General features: G+C 35.6%; 1 protein-coding gene and 1 long non-coding RNA gene across 4 annotated transcripts; both read left to right on the plus strand.

The window, feature by feature from the left end:
- Nucleotides 1-10,182: 10,182 nt before the first annotated feature.
- On the plus strand, nt 10,183-13,990 carry LOC117634813 (pentatricopeptide repeat-containing protein At2g35030, mitochondrial-like). Of its 3 annotated transcripts, none has more exons than XM_034369054.1 (3): nt 10,183-12,628; nt 13,643-13,701; nt 13,875-13,990. In XM_034369054.1, the coding sequence occupies exon 1, from the start codon at nt 10,555-10,557 to the stop codon at nt 12,490-12,492; it is 1,938 nt and encodes a 645-aa protein (XP_034224945.1). In that variant the 5' UTR covers nt 10,183-10,554; the 3' UTR covers nt 12,493-12,628; nt 13,643-13,701; nt 13,875-13,990. The 3 variants fall into 3 exon arrangements, with proteins under 3 accessions (XP_034224945.1, XP_034224946.1, XP_034224944.1); XM_034369055.1 differs by lacking the exon at nt 13,643-13,701 and having other exon boundaries at nt 10,183-12,351; nt 12,499-12,628; XM_034369053.1 differs by lacking the exon at nt 13,643-13,701.
- A 2,521-nt stretch (nt 13,991-16,511) lies between these two features.
- LOC117635570 lies at nt 16,512-18,184 on the plus strand. Its single transcript, XR_004586901.1, has 2 exons — nt 16,512-16,597; nt 17,100-18,184. It is a non-coding gene; the product is annotated as an uncharacterized LOC117635570 (long non-coding RNA).
- Nucleotides 18,185-20,306: the final 2,122 nt, after the last annotated feature.

Raw genomic sequence — 20,306 nt, forward strand, 5'->3', positions numbered from 1 at the left:
GAATTACATGTTCTAATATGAAGATATTCTTAAATTTCTATTATAAACTGAAAATTTAAAAAGTTTCGAACGTCAAGTTTTAAAGTATAGAACTTCGGGTTCTAGCGAGTCATAAAAATAAAAATTCTGGCTATAGATTGAATTTGATCTTGAACATCATGTTCAAAAGATCACATAAAAGTATTGATTTTAAGAAAAATATATTCAAATGAATCAAAGGTCTTTCAAGCTTAATTTGATAGCAATATCATAGATATGATAATTGAAGAACTTTAGGTTCCAATTAGATTGTGTGATATAAAATTACAGGTTCTAATCAAATATAAGGATAATAAAAACTAAGAAACAATGAACTTGAAAGTTCCAATCTTTTGATTCCACTGTGGAAAACATGATAAAGATAAAAGAAAAAAAAACATTTGATTATGAACTTCAGGTTCAATTAATATTTTATATATGTTATTCCAGAACTGCATGTTCTTGACATGACATGAACTACGGGTTCATATTAATATTAATCTAAATAAACAATTATGAACTTGGGATATATATTAATATATATATATATATGTATGAAACTTTAGGTTCGGTTGCCTATATCAAATTAAAAAGAATACCTGGTTTGGACTGCAAGTCCAAATTTGTATTAATATGATATTATTCAAGGTAATAAAATAAAACGATAATAAAATTAAAAAAATAGAAGTTATGAAATCCAAATAATATTGGAACTTCAGGTTCTTAACATGATGTGTATTTTTCAGCCCAAAATTATAATGCATATGCACTTGTTGAAATATCGATTTGGAGGTTGACACTGACAGGACCCGACCCAATTTCCGCTTTGGAATCCGAGTCGAATTCTGTGCATGTCCGACATCTGGCGAATGTCAGGCACAAAAAACATTTTTACCCTTCTCGTCTCAAATTCTTTTCAGATTTCCCTTGGACTTCTGCCGAAATTTCGGCAGAGTCTCCCCTGTATTTTGACCAATCCCAAAATTTTTCACCTGTTAAACAATCAATAAATTCACACCAACTGCCACAATATCTCAAGTAACCAATCTCAATTCTAGTTTCTCAGTTTCAACTAGATATCAGAGTATTTTCTAAATTTTTCAAGGTTGTAAGGATTTTCTACAACACTCTACCTGACTTTGAGGCGCGGAAGCTATGAATGGCCCGGTGGTGGATCCCGCGTACTTCTACGGCCTGGGGGCGAAAAACAGGTTGAAAATGTGAGTGGACAAAAACAATGTTCTTGAAAACAATTTTTATAAACATAATAACCCCCATTAAAGAAATAAGAATAAATCTAAATCGAGGGTTTGTCTATATTTCAATATAGAGTATTCAAATAAGCATGTAAAAACCTACTGATGACTGTGCTTGTATAACTGAACCAATATATAAGGATATAAATGCACGAATATTAAGAAACTAATATAAAATAACTGAAAGTCATACTTGAATAAAAGAAAACTCAAATCCTCTGAAAATACCACCTATTTGTACCCCTGTCATATCCGTCAATTCCCCTGGCAGGTCTCGGGCGTCACGCAGGCTCCCCGAGCCGCAAACTGGCGAAATCAGGGGACTATGATCGGCCTGATCCGCCGGCAGGTCTCGATGACACCAAGTCGACTCGAGCCGCTCTGGCAGGATGCAGGGGACCGTAGTCAACCTGATCCGCAATCCTGGCAGGTCTCGGGGACACGAAGTCAGCCGAGCAGCAAATCCTGGCAGGTCTCGGGACACCAAGTCTGCCGAGCCGCAAATCCTGGCACTCACGGTCCGAGCGTCCCCGAAACTCGTGAGGCAAAGTCAAGTGCACTGACATAACTGAAATCAGACTGGATGTCCGTAGACATCGGTCCAACTGTGGGTAATCACCAAAGAAAATGGGTACGAGGTGGTTTTAAAATAAATTCCTTTAGAAAAATCTGATTAATAACTGAAATCTCAAATTGTGCTGCTATTTCATCTGCCATAAGCCTCAAACTTTGTTTTCTATAACTCTTTAGCAAGTGTAAGTAAGCAGCGCAAAACTATGGAACTATTTCTGTATTAATCATGCTCGGAAACATAATAAAACTTATTCAGATAAATTCCTTTATAAAACTTATTTATATAAAATCACGATAAAATCATCAAGTAAACTCAGTTATATAAATCATTTATATAACTCATTTAGATAAAATCATTTATGAAAGAAAGTCCACTCACAAATGGTCCGAGCTAATTTGACCCTTCGAAAGTCCCGGCTGCGGGTTGACCGGACCTTTGGTGCCTGATTATCCATAAATAGTAAATCAATAAACTGCTGAATAAAAAGAATTTAAATTAAATACCCTGCCCCCGGCTCCTAGAAATACGTGCGCTCAATTTTTAAGTTACTCCTATGCCCACAATAGCTTTTTAGATAGTTAGAACGGTCTTAAGAGACCCGAAGCCTTACTAAGCGATAAACTGCCAGATCGGTCGATCCGGGACCCCGTGGGTCCACGATCTCCGATGGCCAATCTGGGCTCCTCTGAAGATTCCTTACAGAGGAGGAACCATGTTCTGCGAGTTTGGTCCGAAACGGACGGTCAGATTAGCGAAAATCACGTTATCGCTTAAAATCCAAACCCTAGCCCCAGGGTTCGAGATTTCGGAGTATCCGAGACTCCGATTCACAATCCGTCGAATCCTACACGATCCTAACATCATGTAGACCGACGTATCCAAAATTCAGCGCGATCCGACGATTTGACGACACTGCACCTGCGGATCGCGCGATATGAAAAATCAGTTCGGGGCTCAAACGGATTCCGAATCGAGATCCGCGAAATCCTACGCGCTCGTGACGACAAGAGGGTCACAAAACTGCACAGAATTACTTCACTACCCTCTCCCACGCATCCTAGCACGAGCAGTCAGATTTGGGTGTCTTAAGCGATTTCGGGTGGCCGAAAAATCTCGGAATCAAGATTCCAAACTCCTATCCTAGGTAAAACACCCCATTTGGAGTCACTTTTGTTCTTGGACATACCCCAAAAAGTGACCAGAAACAGTAGTTTTCGGCGGCCGAAGTTTCGGCCAGAATTCAAGTCGAAAATTGATCGCTTTAGAGCTAAAATCGATCGAAACCCATACATCCATCAGCTAGAACACGAAAAATAGCTGAGAAACCATACCTTACTCGATCGATTTGGTGAAGAAACGAAGGAGAAATTCGAGTTGGAAAATCGGGTGGACTCGGACGAACATCCGTCGAAAAACATGGTTTTCCGATCAGCTCCGGGCGGCCCAAGGGTGGAGGTCGGTCAGGTTTTGACGGCGAGAGGGAGACGGAGCCGACGGTACCCTTGCCGGAGATCGGCTCGGCCTGTGGTGGCCGGGCCGTCGTGTAGAAGGCGAAGAGTCGCACTGCTCGGGTGCGACGGGAGAGAAAGAGAGAAGAGAGAGAAAGTGACGGGGAGAGGAGAGAGAAGGGATAAAAAATCTGATTTTTTCCCAAACTACCATTTTGCCCTTCGTGGTAATTAGACCATATCTTCTTCGTTACAGCTCCGATTCGGGTCCACTCCGTGTCTACGAATTCGTTTCGCCGCGCTCTACGCAATGGCGTAAGCAAAATTCCCAGATTCTTTCTCGATTAAAAAGTCAACTTTTTCTCTATTAAATTATGTGAGGGCAAAATTGTCTTTTCGCTAGAAGATATTATCCTTACTTTTTAGATATTTTATTTCTTTTTAGATATTTTGTTTTGGGTTATTACAGACACAATCAGAACTTCAGTTTCTAGAATTTACCTATTTTAATGCACATGTGGCCAAAACTTATAGTTTGGATTTGACATTGAACTTCTGGTCAAATTAAGAATTTCAAGTCTTTAAATATAAATTATTGAAATGAAAACAAATAATTGAATACTAGCTTCTTTGCACGGGCTTCCGTGCATGCCAGAGACTTTTTGTTAATCACGGGCGCTACATGCGTCTTCCAAAGTTTTGTAAATATTTTTTTGCAATTTATTTATATAGATGTCTGTTTCAACAGTTTCATATTTTAATCAAGCACATGTGATAAATTGTCATCTTAAAAGTTTTCCTTCATTCACCATATTTTTCTAGACGTCCATCTTAGCAGTTTCTTTTTTTCTTTTATAGCATGTGAACTGTTAAGAAGGATAATTATTTACACCAAGCCGAGATATATTGTGTATTTGCAGTTGTAAGAACAACTTCTCTCCTTGATTCCTTGCATTGTCCTTGCGAAAAATCAACTAAAACATATGCATAAGAATACATATTAACCAGAATATTATATTGTACAAAATAATGAAGTAATGTGAAAATATTAGAGAGTTGAATTGTATTATTCCTCTTTGTAACGTTATAGTACCCTTGTATCCAAAAAAATTGTAAAATCGGCCTTTAATCTAGTAAACTTCATTTTACTAGAATAAGGACTCCAATTTACATCCTTATGGTCTGAACTTACCAATTCTATGTAATATGGATCTATATCTTTGTAAAATAAGCATTTACAACATTCAGGATTATAAGAACCCTAATGTTGTAATGATGGTGCAAAAACTTATAAATTACTACCCAATTTGTGTAACGTACATGTTTAAGGATCATTTTTATAACATTATGGTACCTTTGTATCCTAATCATTGTAAAATATGTCGTTAATCTTGTAAACCCTCATTTTACTAGAATAAGGACCCTAGTTTACATCATCATGGTCAGGACTTACCAATTATTTGTAATGTGGATACATATCTTCGTAAAATAAAGATTTACAACATTAAGGATTATGAGAACCCTAATGTTGTAATCGTGGTGCAAAAACTTGTAAATCACTACCTAAATCGTGTAACTTACATGTTTATGGATCCTTTTTGTAACGTTATGGTACCCTCGTATCCCAACCATTATAAAATCGGCCCTTAATCTTGTAAATCCTCATTTTCCTACAATAATGACCCCAATTTACATCCTTATGGTCTGAATTTACCAATTCTTTGTAATTTGGATACAAATCCTTGTAAAACAAGGATTTATAATATTAAGGATTATGAGAACCTTAATGTTGTAATCGTGGTGCCAAAACCTATAAATCACTACGCCCACATCGTGTAACTTACATGTTTATGAATCCTCTTTACAACGTTATAGTACCCTCATATCCCAATCATTTTACTAGAATAAGGACCCCAATTTACATCCTCGTGGTCCGGACTTACCAATTCTTTGTAATATGGATATATATTCTTATAAAACAAGGATATACAACATTAAGGATAATGAGAACCCTATTGTTGTAATCGTGGTGCAAAAACCTGTAAATCATTACCTAAATCTTGTAACTTACATGTTTATAGATCATCTTTACAACGTTATGGTATCCTCGTATCCCAACCATTGTAAAATCGGCCTTTAATTTTTTAAACCCTCATTTTAATAGAATAAGGACCCCAATTTACATCCTCATGATCCGGACTTACAAATTCTTTGTAATGTGAATACAAATTCTTGTAAAATAAGTATTTACAACATTAGGGATTATAAGAATTCTAATGTTGTAATCGTGGTGCCAAAACCTATAAATTACTACCCAAATAGTGTAATTTACATATTTATGGATCCTCTTTACAACGTTACCAAGCATTGTAAAATTGCCCTTTAATATTGTAAATTCTCATTTTACTAGAATAAAGACACCAATTTACATCCTCATGGTCCGAACTTACCAATTCTTTGGAATGTGGATACATATCCTTGTAAAATAAGGATTTACAACATTAAGTATTATGAGAATCCTAATGTTGTAATCGTAGTGCAAAAAACTATAAATCACTACTCAAATCATGTACCTTACATGTTTATAGATCCTCTTTACAACGTTATGGTATCCTCATATCCCAATCATAGTAAAATTGGGCCTCAATCTTGTAAACCCTCATTTTACTAGAATAAGTGCTCAATTTACATCCTCATGGTCCGGACTTACCAATTCTTTATAATGTGGATACAAATCCTTGTAAAATAAGTATTACAACATTAAGGATTATGAGAACCCTAATGTTGTAATCGTAGTATAAAAACCTATAAATCACTACCCAATTTGTGTAACTTACATGTTTATGGATTCTCTTTACAACTTATGGTACCCTTGTATCCCAATCATTGTAAAATCGGCCCTTAATCTTGTAAACCCTCATTTTACTAGAACAAGAACCCCAGTTTACATTCACATGGTCCGGACTTACCAATTCTTTGTAATGTGGATACATATCTTCGTAAAATAAGGATTTACAACATTAAAGATTATGAGAACCCTAATGTTTTAATCATGATGCAAAAACTTCTAAATCACTACCCAAATCGTGTAACTTATATGTTTATGGATCATCATTACAACCTTATGGTACTCTTGTATCCCAACCATTGTAAAATCGGCCTTTAATCTTGTAAACCCTCATTTCCAAATTTACATCCTCATGGTCAAGATTTACCAATTCTTTGTAACGTAAATACAAATCCTTGTAAAAAATAAGGATTTATAACATTAAGGATTATGAGAACCTTAATGTTGTAATCGTGGTGCCAAAACCTATAATTCACTACCCAAATCGTGTAGCTTACATGTTTATGGATCCTCTTACAATATTATGGTGCCCTCGTATCCCAATCATTGCAAATCGGCCCTTAATCTTATAAACCCTCATTTTACTAGAATAAGGACCCCAATTTACATCCTCGTGGTTCGGACTTACCAATTCTTTGTAATATGGATACATATTCTTATAAAATAAAGATTTACTATGTTAAGGATTATGAAAACCCTAATGTTGTAATCGAGGTGCAAAAACCTATAAATTACTATCCAAATCGTGTAACTTACATGTTTATAGATTCTTTTTACAATGTTATGGTATCCTCGTATCCCAATCATTGTAAAATCAGACCTTAATCTTGCAAACCTTTATTTTACAAGAATACCAATCCTCATGGTACCGACTTCTAATTCCTTGTAATGTGGATCCATAACCTTATAAATTGTGAAAATACAACATTATGGATTGGTTGAACCCTAAATTTGTAATCGCGGTCCATAAATTTGTAAATTGCGACCTAATTCTTGTAACATGCATGTTTATGGATTGTTCTTTCAATGTTATGATACCCTCAATATCAAAAACTTGTAAAATCGGCACTTAATCTTGTAAATCCTCATCTTTACTAAAATAAGGACCTAATTTACATCTTCAAGATCCATAGTTACCAATTTCTTTGTAATGTGGATCCATATCCTTGTAAAATTAGGATTTACAACATTATCGATTAGGTGAACCCTAATGTTGTAATCATGGTTCAAAAACCTGTAAATTACTAACCAAATCTTGTAAATTATAAGTTTTGGAATCCTCTTACAATGTTGTAGTACCCTCCAAAATATTGTAATACCGATCCTTAATTTTGTAAACCCTCATGTTTACTATAATAAAGAGCCCATTTTACATCCTTAAGGTCCACACTTATCAATTCCTTGTAATGTTGATCTATGTCCTTATAAAAGGGGAATTTATATGGGAAACTGGTAACTTTCTTCTCCTTCATTACCTAATTTAGTATTTTATTATGTTACATACATATATAAAATTTTGAGTATTTTAGTTGAAATTATACATATTATATGTAAATACTATATTTATGAGTATATATATAGATGTGAAGGGGTAACCTGTATAACAAGGATATGAACCAAAAATCAAAGAAGGATCATAAGGGAAATTTTTTGGGAACATGAAATATGAGAATGAGAATATATTAAATTATTTGTTTAGGCATAGAAATAAGTTTGTAAAAGCATATTTTGAATATGCTATGAGTCATCTTCAAGAAATAATATATAGTTTAGTTTTAAAACATTTGTTTGAAATTATTTTAGAATTAGTTTGAATTCTAAAATTTCGTACATGAGAAGTGAATGAGATGGTAACTCAATCACTTTCTTCCCCTTCATTACATAATTTAGTATTTTGTTATGTTACATACTCATATAAAATTTCTAGTATTTTAGTTGAAATTGTATGTATTATATGTAAATATCATATTTATGTATTATATATTGATTATAAAGTGCAATATATATTATTTAAGTATTATATTATTAGATATTCTTATTTAACATTTTTTTATTGATCGGAGCATGAACCAATTATATTATGAGGATAGGAACCAAAAATCAGAGAAGGATCATAAGGGAAATTTTTGTTGGAAGATGCTATGTGTCATGTTCAAAAATTAATATATATATTTTGTTATAAGGCATTTGTTTAAAGTTATTTTTAGAATAAGCACGAATACATATATATTTTTTATATAATAATATTTCATCTTGAGAAGTAATTATAGTGTGGCTTCAGAGTATGGTCATATAATATTTATTATAATATAAGTTGATATTTATTGATTTTATGTCTTAAAAGTTGAATATCTTATCATTAAATGATATTATAACACGTGAACAAGTTATACTATGTAGTCATATTTTAGCTCTTTATAATAATTTATTCACATTTAAGAAATAACAAAACAAAAAGAATAGTTTAGATGTTCAAAAATTATTTTTGGTTACAAGTATTTAAAAAAAAAAAAAAATTCAGTTCCGCTAATTGGATTTATATAAAGCTACCCAAGTTTGATTGTTTTTGGTTATAAGTTATATAAAGCAACCCTAATTCATGTATCATGAAAAAAATCTTCAAGTGTTGTACAATAATTAAAATAATTGTAACAACATTATGGTCCACCCTAATTCATAACACTGTAATACCCTAATTTACAAAGAAAATGACACATAGTACCAAGGTAAGAATGAACTTTGGAGTAAAATTGTGTCATTATCCTTGTAAACACAACTGAAAATCTTGTAATCTATGAGAAAACTTGTAAACTTTCTACTTTTATATTTGTTTTTCTTGACTTTTAACAATGTACTATAAAATTCATGGGCATGTTAGGAAAATAATACAAATTTATAATACTTCTTGGATGTCTATGAAAGTACAAGCATGTAACATAGAGTTCAACAATTAATATAGTTCTTATTTAGAAATTGATTTCAACCAATTACATAGACAAAACTTGAGGTGAAAAAATTTGATGGATAAAGACTTTGAAGCTCTCAAATAAATGTTGATTTCGCATTCACCATTCTATGAAACAAAAGAAACAAAAATTAAAACTTAACCACAACTAGCCATCGTAATTCATATAAATAAAACCAGCTACTCATAATGAAATTGAGTAAAGCTACAATGAGGTGACATATCAAAATCAGAAGAAAAAAGAGAGTCTAAAACTATTCTCATAAAAAAAGAGTCTAAAACGGTAACTTTAGATTTATAAAAGTAAACAAATGCCGTTGTGAAATTCATAAGCATGTCATCGTAAGTCAAATAGAATAAATTCAATTGAAAAATAACATGTCAAGTCATATGCCAATTGCCAAACAATGAGGCCATAATTGCATGACCCTTATGCAATTGCATTTGCATTAAATATTAACAAAAAGTAAAAACTGGACAATTTGTATAACCGGTAACTAATTTTTTTAAAAATGAGGGTGCATCAGTGCACCTAGTACACTATAGACGTTCCCTAAAATTAGTATGAGGTGCAAAGAGCAAATAATGAGGTTCCAATAAAATCTCCCTTACTTTATCTTGGATTATCATTTACCATAATAATAAATATCCTATTGATTTTAAATCAAAGTTCCCTAAAAAACTAATAATTTATATATATAAAGCAAAAGACAGAGAATGGTGAAACATTCAAAATACAAGAAATGCCTTTGGTTAATGCAAACATTAAGAATTAAAATTATTAATTAAATGAGGATAATACAATAAATTAACACTTTTTCATATTTAAAAAAAATTAAAATCAAGATAAAAATCAGATAATAGATCTTATTTTAATTAAACACACTACCCATTATCTTTTTTAATTCTAAAATAAATTTAAAATTAAAAAAAAAACCGTTCGCATGCGTGAAAACGCATGTGGAGAGGCTGGTTAATAGTAATGAATAATAATAATAAAATATAAAAAACAGAAACATAGAGTTAAGAAATGAACATCCGCCCGAAAAATAAAGGTTTAGAAAAGAACAACTCTTCCCTTGCCCAACGCAACGCCAAACACCCATCCTCTCTCTATCTCTGTACCCTTCTCCCCTATCACTCATTCTAATAACTTGGCAGGGCAGAAGTCGTGTGCGAGACTTGTCAGAGGAGGAGAAGCAGGAGGCGGCTGAAGGCATTAACGTCGCCGGTCTTGAAGTGGACATGAAATTCATCACAACTTATTCTGGACCATTATATCAAATTATTTAAAATATAGTCAAACAAAAAAACAAATGTTGCCTTGGCCACTAAAAGGTGTTAGATACAGAAACTATCTGAAACTTTGAGTTGATGGTTACCGGTGTGCATGAGAATTGAGGCAAGTTTTCCATTTGATTCTGGCGAGCCAAACATAGGTCCAAATGTTAGCTCTGTTACGTTTACCAATTACCATGATGCATCTTAGCAACAGAGCTGGATTACCTCTCAATGGTTTCTCTCAGGCTCTTCTTCCCATGCTGTGCAGTCTCAAGTTTCTATACCACTCCATGAACTACACGGTGACGCCTAGAATCACATCGCCTGATAGAGATTTTAGTGCCAGTTTTAATGTGGCACAATCCAACTGGCTAATTACCAGGCTTAGCAAAGATGGGAAATTTAGAGAAGCACGCCAAGTGTTTGATGGAATGCCTGACAAAGACGTTGTCACATGGACAACAGTGATCACGGGTTATATCAGATGTGGGATGATGGAGGAGGCTAGGAGGCTGTTTGACAGAGTGGATGCTAAGAAGGATGTGATCACTTGGACTGCGTTGGTCAGTGGGTATATAAGGCTGAAACAAATGAAGGAGGCAGAGAGGTTGTTTTATCAGATGCCGGTGAAGAATGTGGTTTCTTGGAACACCATGATTGATGGGTATGCACGGAATTGTCAGGTTGATATGGCTTTGGAGTTGTTTGAGAGGATGCCAGAGAAGAATGTGGTATCTTGGAATACAGTTTTAACGGCTTTGGCACACTGTGGCAGAATTGAAGAGGCAAGGACGCGTTTTAATTTGATGCCGGAAAGGGATGTTATTTCATGGACAGCAATGGTTGCGGGATTTTCAAGAAATGGCATGATTGATGAAGCTCGAGAATTTTTTGATAGGATGCCTAAAAGGAATGTGGTCTCGTGGAATGCAATGATTACAGGCTACACCCAGAATATGAGATTGGATGAGGCTCTTGAATTGTTTGAGAGGATGCCGGGGAGGGACATGCCATCATGGAATACAATGATTACTGGTTTCATTCAGAATGGGGATTTAAAGCGGGCGCAGGAATTGTTTATTCGAATGCCGCAAAAGAATGTCATCTCTTGGACTACGATGATCACAGGGTATGTACAAGATGGGCAAAATGAAAAGGCATTGATGTTTTTTTCAAAAATGCTGGTGGATAATGGGGTGAAACCGAATCAGGGAACTTTTGTGAGTGTTCTAAGTGCTTGTAGTAACTTAGCTGGTTTCAGTGAGGGACAACAAATACATCAGATGATAAGTAAAACAGTCCATCATGAATGTGCATTCTTGGTATCAGCACTCATAAACATGTATTCAAAATGTGGGGAGTTAGTCACTGCTAGGAAGATGTTTGACGATGGATTGACAATCCATAGGGATATGGTCTCCTGGAATGGTATGATCGCAGCCTATGCACATCATGGATGTGGTATTGAGGCAATTAACTTGTTTAATGAAATGCGGAAATTAGGGTGCAAACCTGACGATGTTACTTATGTGGGGCTGCTTTCTGCATGCAGCCATGCTGGTTTGGTGGAGGAGGGGCTAAAGTATTTTAATGAGCTTCTTAGAGATGGGTCAATACAAGTGAGAGAAGATCATTACACATGCTTGGTTGATCTCTGTGGTCGGGCAGGGAGGCTCAAAGAAGCTTTTAATGTCCTTGAGAAGCTGGGGACTAAGATATCAGCATCTGTTTGGGGGGCTCTTCTTGCTGGATGTAATGTTCATGGCAACATGGATATTGGGAAGCTGGCTGCAGAGAAGCTTTTAGAGGAGGAGCCAGAGAAAGCAGGCACTTACTTGCTGTTGTGTAACATATATGCTTCATCTGGGAAATGGAGAGAAGCTGCAAAGATAAGGATGAAAATGAAAGAGAAAGGGTTGAAGAAGCAGCCTGGTTGCAGTTGGATAGAAGTTGGAAATAAGGTGCATGTGTTTGTGGTTGGTGATAAGTCTCATTATCAGTCTGAACTTATATATTCTTTAATTTACAATCTACATGAAAGAATGAAGAAGATTGGTTATATACCTTATGATGATCTGACAGTAGATGATGATTTTTCATGAACATAGATTATCGATTAGCAGATAGTTCAAAAGGCACTATTAGAAAAGTGATTAATTATCCACGACGAGTTCGCTCGCATCTCTCTCTTTCGTTGGCATCTCCTCTCACTCTCTCAGACCCATCAAATTCTCCAAGGTTTTTCACGAAACCCCAGTTGCTATTTGTTTGTTTCCTTTCTTTATTTTTATGCTAAATTGTTATAAGTCCATATTCTTATGTTCTGGACTTTGAATGAATCTTCCATTCATGGTATAGTCCATACCCTTTGGCATTTTATTTGTTGAGTCATAGATTAGTATAATACTTTAACCTTGAAAAGGCGTATGAATTGATCTGTGTAATAAGTCACTTGAGGCTCTAGAAAGAGGATCATTAGTCATAATTTTCCTTTCAAATAAATTATACCTAGATCACTTTATCTGACTTGCTTGTGTGAAAGTAATGCCAGAACTTGAATTGTAAACATAGAAAATGAAAAGCACTGGGTGGCTTATCTGCAAAAGAATGTGTTTGTTTGACTCCCACTAGTTACGTACCAATTCAAGAAAATATCTGAAACTATTATATGTCAAGTTCTTTCTCTTTTTCCTATCTTGGCTGGAGTTATTTGATACCATGGCTTATCTGCAAAAGAATGTGATTTTTTAACTCCCACTAGTTACATACCAATTCAAGAAAATCTCTGAAACTATTATATGTCAAGTTCTTTTTGGCTGGAGTTATTTGATACCAAGGGCAGAGGAAGGATGTTACAAAAACTGGGTTGGGCTAACATAGAGACAGCCTTGACTCTATGAGGAGTCTCACATGAATTTGTTGGTTGCTTCATTGCATATTGCAGCCCATAGATTTTTCATTTCCTAGCAGCTTCTTGCTTATAAACACAACCCTCAAACAAGCCCAGCAAGAAATTCAAAGAATTCCTCCTGACAACTGCATAATTGTGTGTGGTTTACATGGTTGGTGGCTATCATCCTAATCTTTTTTATTTCTATGTGCGAAACCACATATCGGATCTAGCTCTGCATAGAGCATGTCATAGACTGAAAATTTCCTTTAATTTCATTAATTAGGAATCTCATTCCTCAATTTTTTCTTTGTTCTTTGATCTTTTCAATGACAACAACAATGGATATATCGAGTTTGCAGAGTTTGTGCAGACATTGAGTTTTTCCACCCAAAAATCCCTGATGCAATCAAAATTACTTGTAAGTAATATAGTCATGATACTATGATAGTAAATCCTACTTTGGCCATCTCCCATGTGTTTGGAATTTTTAGATTTTCAATTGGCAGTAGTAGCATGTCTTGCACAGAATCTTCTGCTGTGTTGCTTTTCAATTCAAATGCACACTCTAAAATGGATACATTTGAATGGCAGATGCTTTTGAATTGTATGATTTGGGGCGCACTGGTTACATCGAGTGAAGGGAGGTAAGTCCCAGTGGTTTCTATTTTGTTTCGGAATGCTCATTGAGTTAAAGATCTTGAGGCATAAGTTTGTGTGGACTACTGGTTTTCCATAGAAGACGAGAGGCGAATGTGAGAAACTTATTGAAGACAGATAGGATATTCTTGATTGCTAGTATCTTCTGAGATTAGTTGTTCTTTGTTGATCATGATTCATAATTAAACTTACGCCAAAGGTGAGACTGAACTATAAAAAGTAGCCTACAAGGGGTAGTAGTGAGGCCCAGCTTCAAAATCAAGCTCAATTCTGGAAATATGTTCATATTGATTTTTTTTATTTTTATTTTGGGTGAGTTTCCTGTTGTCTTTAATAGGTTACTAAGGGACTTGTATCAGTTTGGGAAAGTTAATTAAAATTCACTGACAATATCGTTTTACTATTGGAGATATGTAGAATTGTGAAATTCTGTTGACATTTCCTGTAAACATGATATCTTCAGAAAGCAGGCAAAGTTTTGTACAAAAGAAATCCAAAGTACCTGGCTACCATTCAATGTGAGATTATCACTGGCCATGATTTCTTCTATTTAGTGTGTCACAATAAACAAAACAGTTTTTTTGTTCACTTATGATAATGATAAGTCACAATCAGGTAGCCATCAATTACGTGCACATTAGCAACCTCATTTGAATCCCATCTACCTTTTGGCAATTTACCTTTTTCTTCGGAACTTCAAAGGATGACTGCAATGATTGTGGCAAACTCATTGCTATTATTGAAGTTAAATACTTTTTCAAAAAATCAATTGCAAGACATGCTAGACTATTTAGGACAGTCCCTTTAAGTCTATTCTTGTGCTGGGCATGCCTTTTATTTTGGGAGGCATTGGTTCTCTTCGGTGAATTATCTGTCTTTTAGATGTTCCTACTCCAAATATATTGATACCAGCATTAAGTCAATTTAGTGTAATAAAGATTTGGCGGCGTGCTTTTGATTGTTTGTTTTCATGTTTCATGAAATCAGAATGCAAGGTGCTTAGGATCTATAGTGGTAATTGTTTTTTTGAATGAGATGGGGCATTCATAATTGGTTCTTTTTTTGTCTTCTGTTTCTCCGACAAATTAAGTTAAAAATGTTATTGTTGCAGTGTTTTCTATTATCGAGCATACTGTAGATTTTCTAAATTTTGTTCTTGCAACTTAAATCAATATCTGCACTTTTTCCCCTTGATTCTGAGCCATGTACATTTGCAGATGAGTGGAGGTCATGGATAAGATGAAAGGACTTATTTTATTTTTAAATTCAGGTTGATAGTGCAAGAATATCAACCAAGTGAATGTTTCTGCACTTTACAGTCTACACTCAAAGTTAAAGTGGTCCTCGTCGTCTACCTTCTGTGCCTTGACCTCCTAAGTTTGGTACAGGTTTAGAAACTAGGAGATCTTAATCTTAGTCTACAATTCATAAGATATGATTTGATTATCACCCCTAATGTGATTATCACCCTAATATAACAGCTTACTATTTCTATGATTGAACAGAGTATTTATCATTCATTAGCCTATGGATTATCACTATTTTCTGCATAAAAATCGTATGAAGAGTATTCAATTTTCTGAATGGATATCCGTCATGATTTTTGTTTTAGTTGCAGATGTAAAGTCAGTAAATTCTTAGATATCACGAATAGGTTATGTTTATATTATAGTGTATTTTTGTGATTTATAATTTTGTGGTTTTGGATTTTATTTGAAGATGACTTTTTATATCTATTTTATCTCTTTTCCTTTCCACATTTGATCCGGTGGGGTTTTTATCCATCTTGTTGATCCCTATTTTATCCATCTCTTTTCCTTTCCTACATTTGATTCGGTTTGATATATGTGAGCCGTGAAATCCGGAGTCAATTTCACGACCTTAAGGGACCCCCCTCATGCAATTTTGATCATTTCTGTCCCAATTATCGAGATGGATTCACGACATCCATTTTTTTTCTTTTCGAAGGGATACTTTTTCATGTTCGGAAGGGACAGGGAAAACTATCTTTTTCCTTTTCCGATGGGACAAACTAGCATGGTAGACGCACACTTATAAGGAGGTTACTTAGAGCGATTTTTATCGATGTGGGACAACTTTGTTTCTTCATTTATTTATTTTTTTAATTTTAATTTTTATGTTCTTCATCCTCTCCTTGATAGTTTCATATTTTTATTGATGCCGGTTCAAACTTATCTCAGGCATTGAAGGGCCCTGCTCAGCCTGATCGGATTACAAAAATAAGATTGCAGTTTCAAACATTCCTTTCAGAGGCAACTGGATTTTATCATGATTTGATAGTGAAGATGAGAGCAAAGTATGGGCTCCCTCTGGCCTCTGGGGTATTTCTCTGGATCCTGAAAATAGAATTGTTATGGACGAGGATACTGAAATGAAGATGATGCCACCGATGTTTGATCTACTTGGGTGATCTTGCATGCTACAAAGGATCATCAGCTATTTGTTTTGATATTTTTCTTCATATATTTTTCTCCGGATGTGTCTGTTTATGATGATTTTGGCCCTTCACTCTGACAAATCATCCTCCTTTTTCAGCTTCCTAGAGTTGGTGGCTGTTTATTGATATTTTCCTAGCCTGGCGGTGGATAGTCCCTTTTCAACTGCAAGTGATAACTTGATCGTTGCATTGTGACAAGGTACGTATTGTGTTCTTAGCGTGACCTATGGAAATGTTGTAATTGTTTCCTGTGCTGTGCTCTTATCTTGACATTTTTTAAGGAATCATTGCCAATTATTTACCCTTTCCATTAATAATTCTTCTCTCAAAATTTTAGGCCATAATTAGAGGTCTAATGGTTTTTCTTTTGGCTTGTGTTCACTGAGAATCGTGTAGCTTTGCGAAACTTTTGGTCACCCATGCTTCTTTCTTGCGGTATATGGTGATGTGGAATTTACTCAATTTTGTTAAGTCGTATGATAATTTGCCTGTTCCCAGAAACATTTAACTTTCTGAGAACATATTGATTGATAAACTAGCTGATTTTGATTAATTACTGCATAATTGGAACATAAAGCATACCCTCTGTGTCTCAAAGGGATTGCCTTCTATGAACAAGTGAATATTGAAAAGTGATCATAATGGTTACAGGTTAATGTATTTCAGTCAAATTTCTCATTCAGACTTTATGAATTTTTCAGTGGAGGAAAAGAAGGAAATACCTTCTGTTGTTTACCAGTTCAATTCTTCCATCAACTTTTTCTGCAAGGCCAAAATGATGGATGATGCATTGAAGACGTACAGAAGAATGCAAGAGATGAAAATTCAACCCACTGAGCAAACACTTACCTATCTGTTATATGCGATCTTGTGGGGGAACATTAAGAGGAATATGGAGAGTGGAAATTTGGTGGTAAGCAGAGATCTACATGAGTACTTGCTACTGAACTGTCTTCGTGGTGGCTACTTTGAGAGAGTGATGGTGGTCCTTGACTTTATGAAGGAACATGGCATGTGCACCGACAAGTGGTTGTACAGGAGTGAGTTTGTAAAACTTGATAAGAATCTTTATAGGAATTTAAAGGCGTCAGAAGCCAGAACTGAGGCTCAGTTGATTGAAGAGAAGTTCAATATGAACTGGGATGATTTACTGCAAGAAAAGCCATTTATGGTGCACTGCGACTCTCATTGACCTAAACCAATTACCTTCTACAGCTCCGAGTTTCCTAAACTAACACTGATTTAAAGTTAGGGGAGCAGTGTAACTGCCATCAACTCCTATAACTCTTTTCCTTAAGTTTAGGTTAGTTCCCTCTTAATTAGGTGTTCTTCAGAGTTCCTACCTAGAACTCCCTTATAAACTAGAAAGTTGAAGGTTTTGCAACAGCGAATATGGAAGATGCATTATGGTTCTCAGGTGAAACCAAACTCATACTCCATTTGTAATGTCTGAATCATGCCGGGGAGGGACATGCCATCATGGAATACAATGATTACTGGTTTCATTCAGAATGGGGATTTAAAGCGGGCGAAGGAGTTGTTTATTCAAATGCCGCAAAAGAATGTCATCTCATGGACTACGATGATCACAGGGTATGTACAAGATGGGCAAAATGAAAAAGCATTGATGATTTTTTCAAAAATGCTGGTGGATAATGGAGTGAAACCAAATCAGGGAACTTTTGTGAATGTTCCAAGTGCTTGTAGTAACCGAGCTGGTTTCAGTGAGGGACAATAAATACACCAGATGATAAGTAAAACAGTGCCCAAAAAAAAAAAAAAAAAACCTGTATATGTATTTTACTCCTAAAATAAACTCAAATGCTTGAGAATCTCTTTCATTATAAAAACCAAATTGGCATATATCGTAAACCCCTATAAGAAACTCTACTTTCATCTATTATACTTGCTTACGCTTTTGCCTGGTCCATCAAACCAAAAGGTACCTAAGCAGGGCATTACATAACACCCAATATTGCCAAGCCTAGTGGCGTGAGTTTGTAACTAAGCAGGGCATTCTCGGAATTGATTGCTTGATTGAAATCTTCTCAGATGATGCATGATAGTCTTGGACTGTTCACCCTCGGGTTATTAGGGTCCCCCAACTACAAAAGGTGGGTAGTAAATCTCTAAATGAAAAAGAGATTTTAACTGGGGGTACTGTGACCCCACGGACCAACATGCCTTGCCTGAGCTTGGACCTCATCACACAATCACTTTTTCTCTCAAACAATTGCAACAGCTCCTCCAATTTTGATCCTCTTATTGTTTACAAGTAATTATTTTCTCTTCTTTCTTTATTTTTTACTTCTTGTTTAAATATGAATTTCTCTGTTTTGGTGTTGATTATTTGTATTTGCTTCCTGGTGACGACATTCTTGTGTATGTCATAGACTTTCACGGAAGCAGATAAAAATAGTAGAATCGATGAAGAAGAGTGGAGGGAATACATTACAGAAAATCTTTCTTAATTGAAAGTGCTCTAATGGAATTTGTAAGGCAACTCATTACATTAGTGACACATGACTAATGAGTTGCACCATTTTGTCAGATGATTGAATTAGTTCAACTATGGACTTTGCGCTTGCTACTTTTTGATGTTTTAGTTGCATATGTAAATTCAATAAATTTATGGATATCACAAATTGGTTATGGTTATATTATAGTGTATTTTTGTGATTTATAATTTTGTGGATTTGGATTTTATTGGATGATGATTTTTTATATCTATTTTATTGCATAATTTTATTATTTTTATTGCAGAAATTTTATTTTTAACCTAAAAATGTAATTTAATTCAATTATATTTAAAATCAAATGTAATATAATTAAATGCAATGCAATTCCACTGCAATATTCAATTTTAGTCACCAAACATTGGTTGGAGTGCAAAAAGCTTATTGATAAATAGTGCACCAAAAGCAATTCTTTTCTTGTTTGTTGGGCAAGATAAAGCATGGGATTGGACTACTCTTGTAAGAACCCAAAACAAAATATCTAAAAAGAAAGAAAATATCTAAAAAGTAAAGAAAATATCTTTTAGCGAAAAGACCAAATTGCCCATGCATTTTTTTAATGGGAAAAATTTGACTTTTTGATCGAGAAAGAATTTGGGAATTCCGCTTGCGCCATTGCGTAGAGCACGACGAAAGGAGTCCGTAGACACGGAGTGGGCTCGAATCGGAGTTGTAACGAAAAAGTTATGGTCAAAAGAGTCTCAGTGGCACAAACGTAAGTATTTCGAAGTTGCATCTATATAAACCCAGACTCTGCGCGAAACGGGCCACCGACTTCCAGAGGGTGCTGGCGCCGCCTCCGAGCTCCAATGGCCACGGGACCGGTGGCGTTGGAACCGCCATCGAGTCCCCTACCTTTTCCAACCGACATCAACCCCGGGGCCGCCCTGAGCTGGCCGGAAAATCGTGTTTTCCGACGGAGGTTCGTTCGAAGCTACCCGAATTCCAGCTTGAAATTCTTCCTCGTTTCTCCACCAAATTGATCGAGTAAGGTATGGTTTTTGAGCTATTTTTCGTGCTCTAGCTGTTGGGTATATGGGCTTCGATCGATTTTAGCTCTAAGGGGTTCGATTTTGAACTTGAAAATTCGGCCGAACTTCGGCCCTTCGAAACTACTGTTTCCGGTCACTTTTTGGGGGTTGTCCAAGAACAAAAGTGACTCCAAATGGGGTTTTTTACCTAGGATAGGAGTTTGGAGTCTCGGTTCCACGATTTTTCGGCACACCCGAATCGCTTTGGACACCCGATCTGCCCCGCGCGTGTGGCGGCGCGTGGGCCAGGGTGGTGGCACGGCTCTGGCCAGTTTTGAGGTCCTCGTGTCGTCACGAGCGCGTGAGATTTCGCGGATCCCGATTCGGAGTCCGTTTGAGCCCCGAACGGATTTTTCATATC

This window comes from Prunus dulcis, chromosome 7 (genome assembly GCF_902201215.1).
Source record: "Prunus dulcis chromosome 7, ALMONDv2, whole genome shotgun sequence".
NCBI classification, from domain to species: Eukaryota; Viridiplantae; Streptophyta; class Magnoliopsida; order Rosales; family Rosaceae; genus Prunus; species Prunus dulcis.

Bases quoted from the DNA above. Each gene is read 5' to 3' on its own strand.
- LOC117634813 (XM_034369054.1), top strand. From the start codon at position 10,555: ATGTTAGCTCTGTTACGTTTACCAATTACCATGATGCATCTTAGCAAC.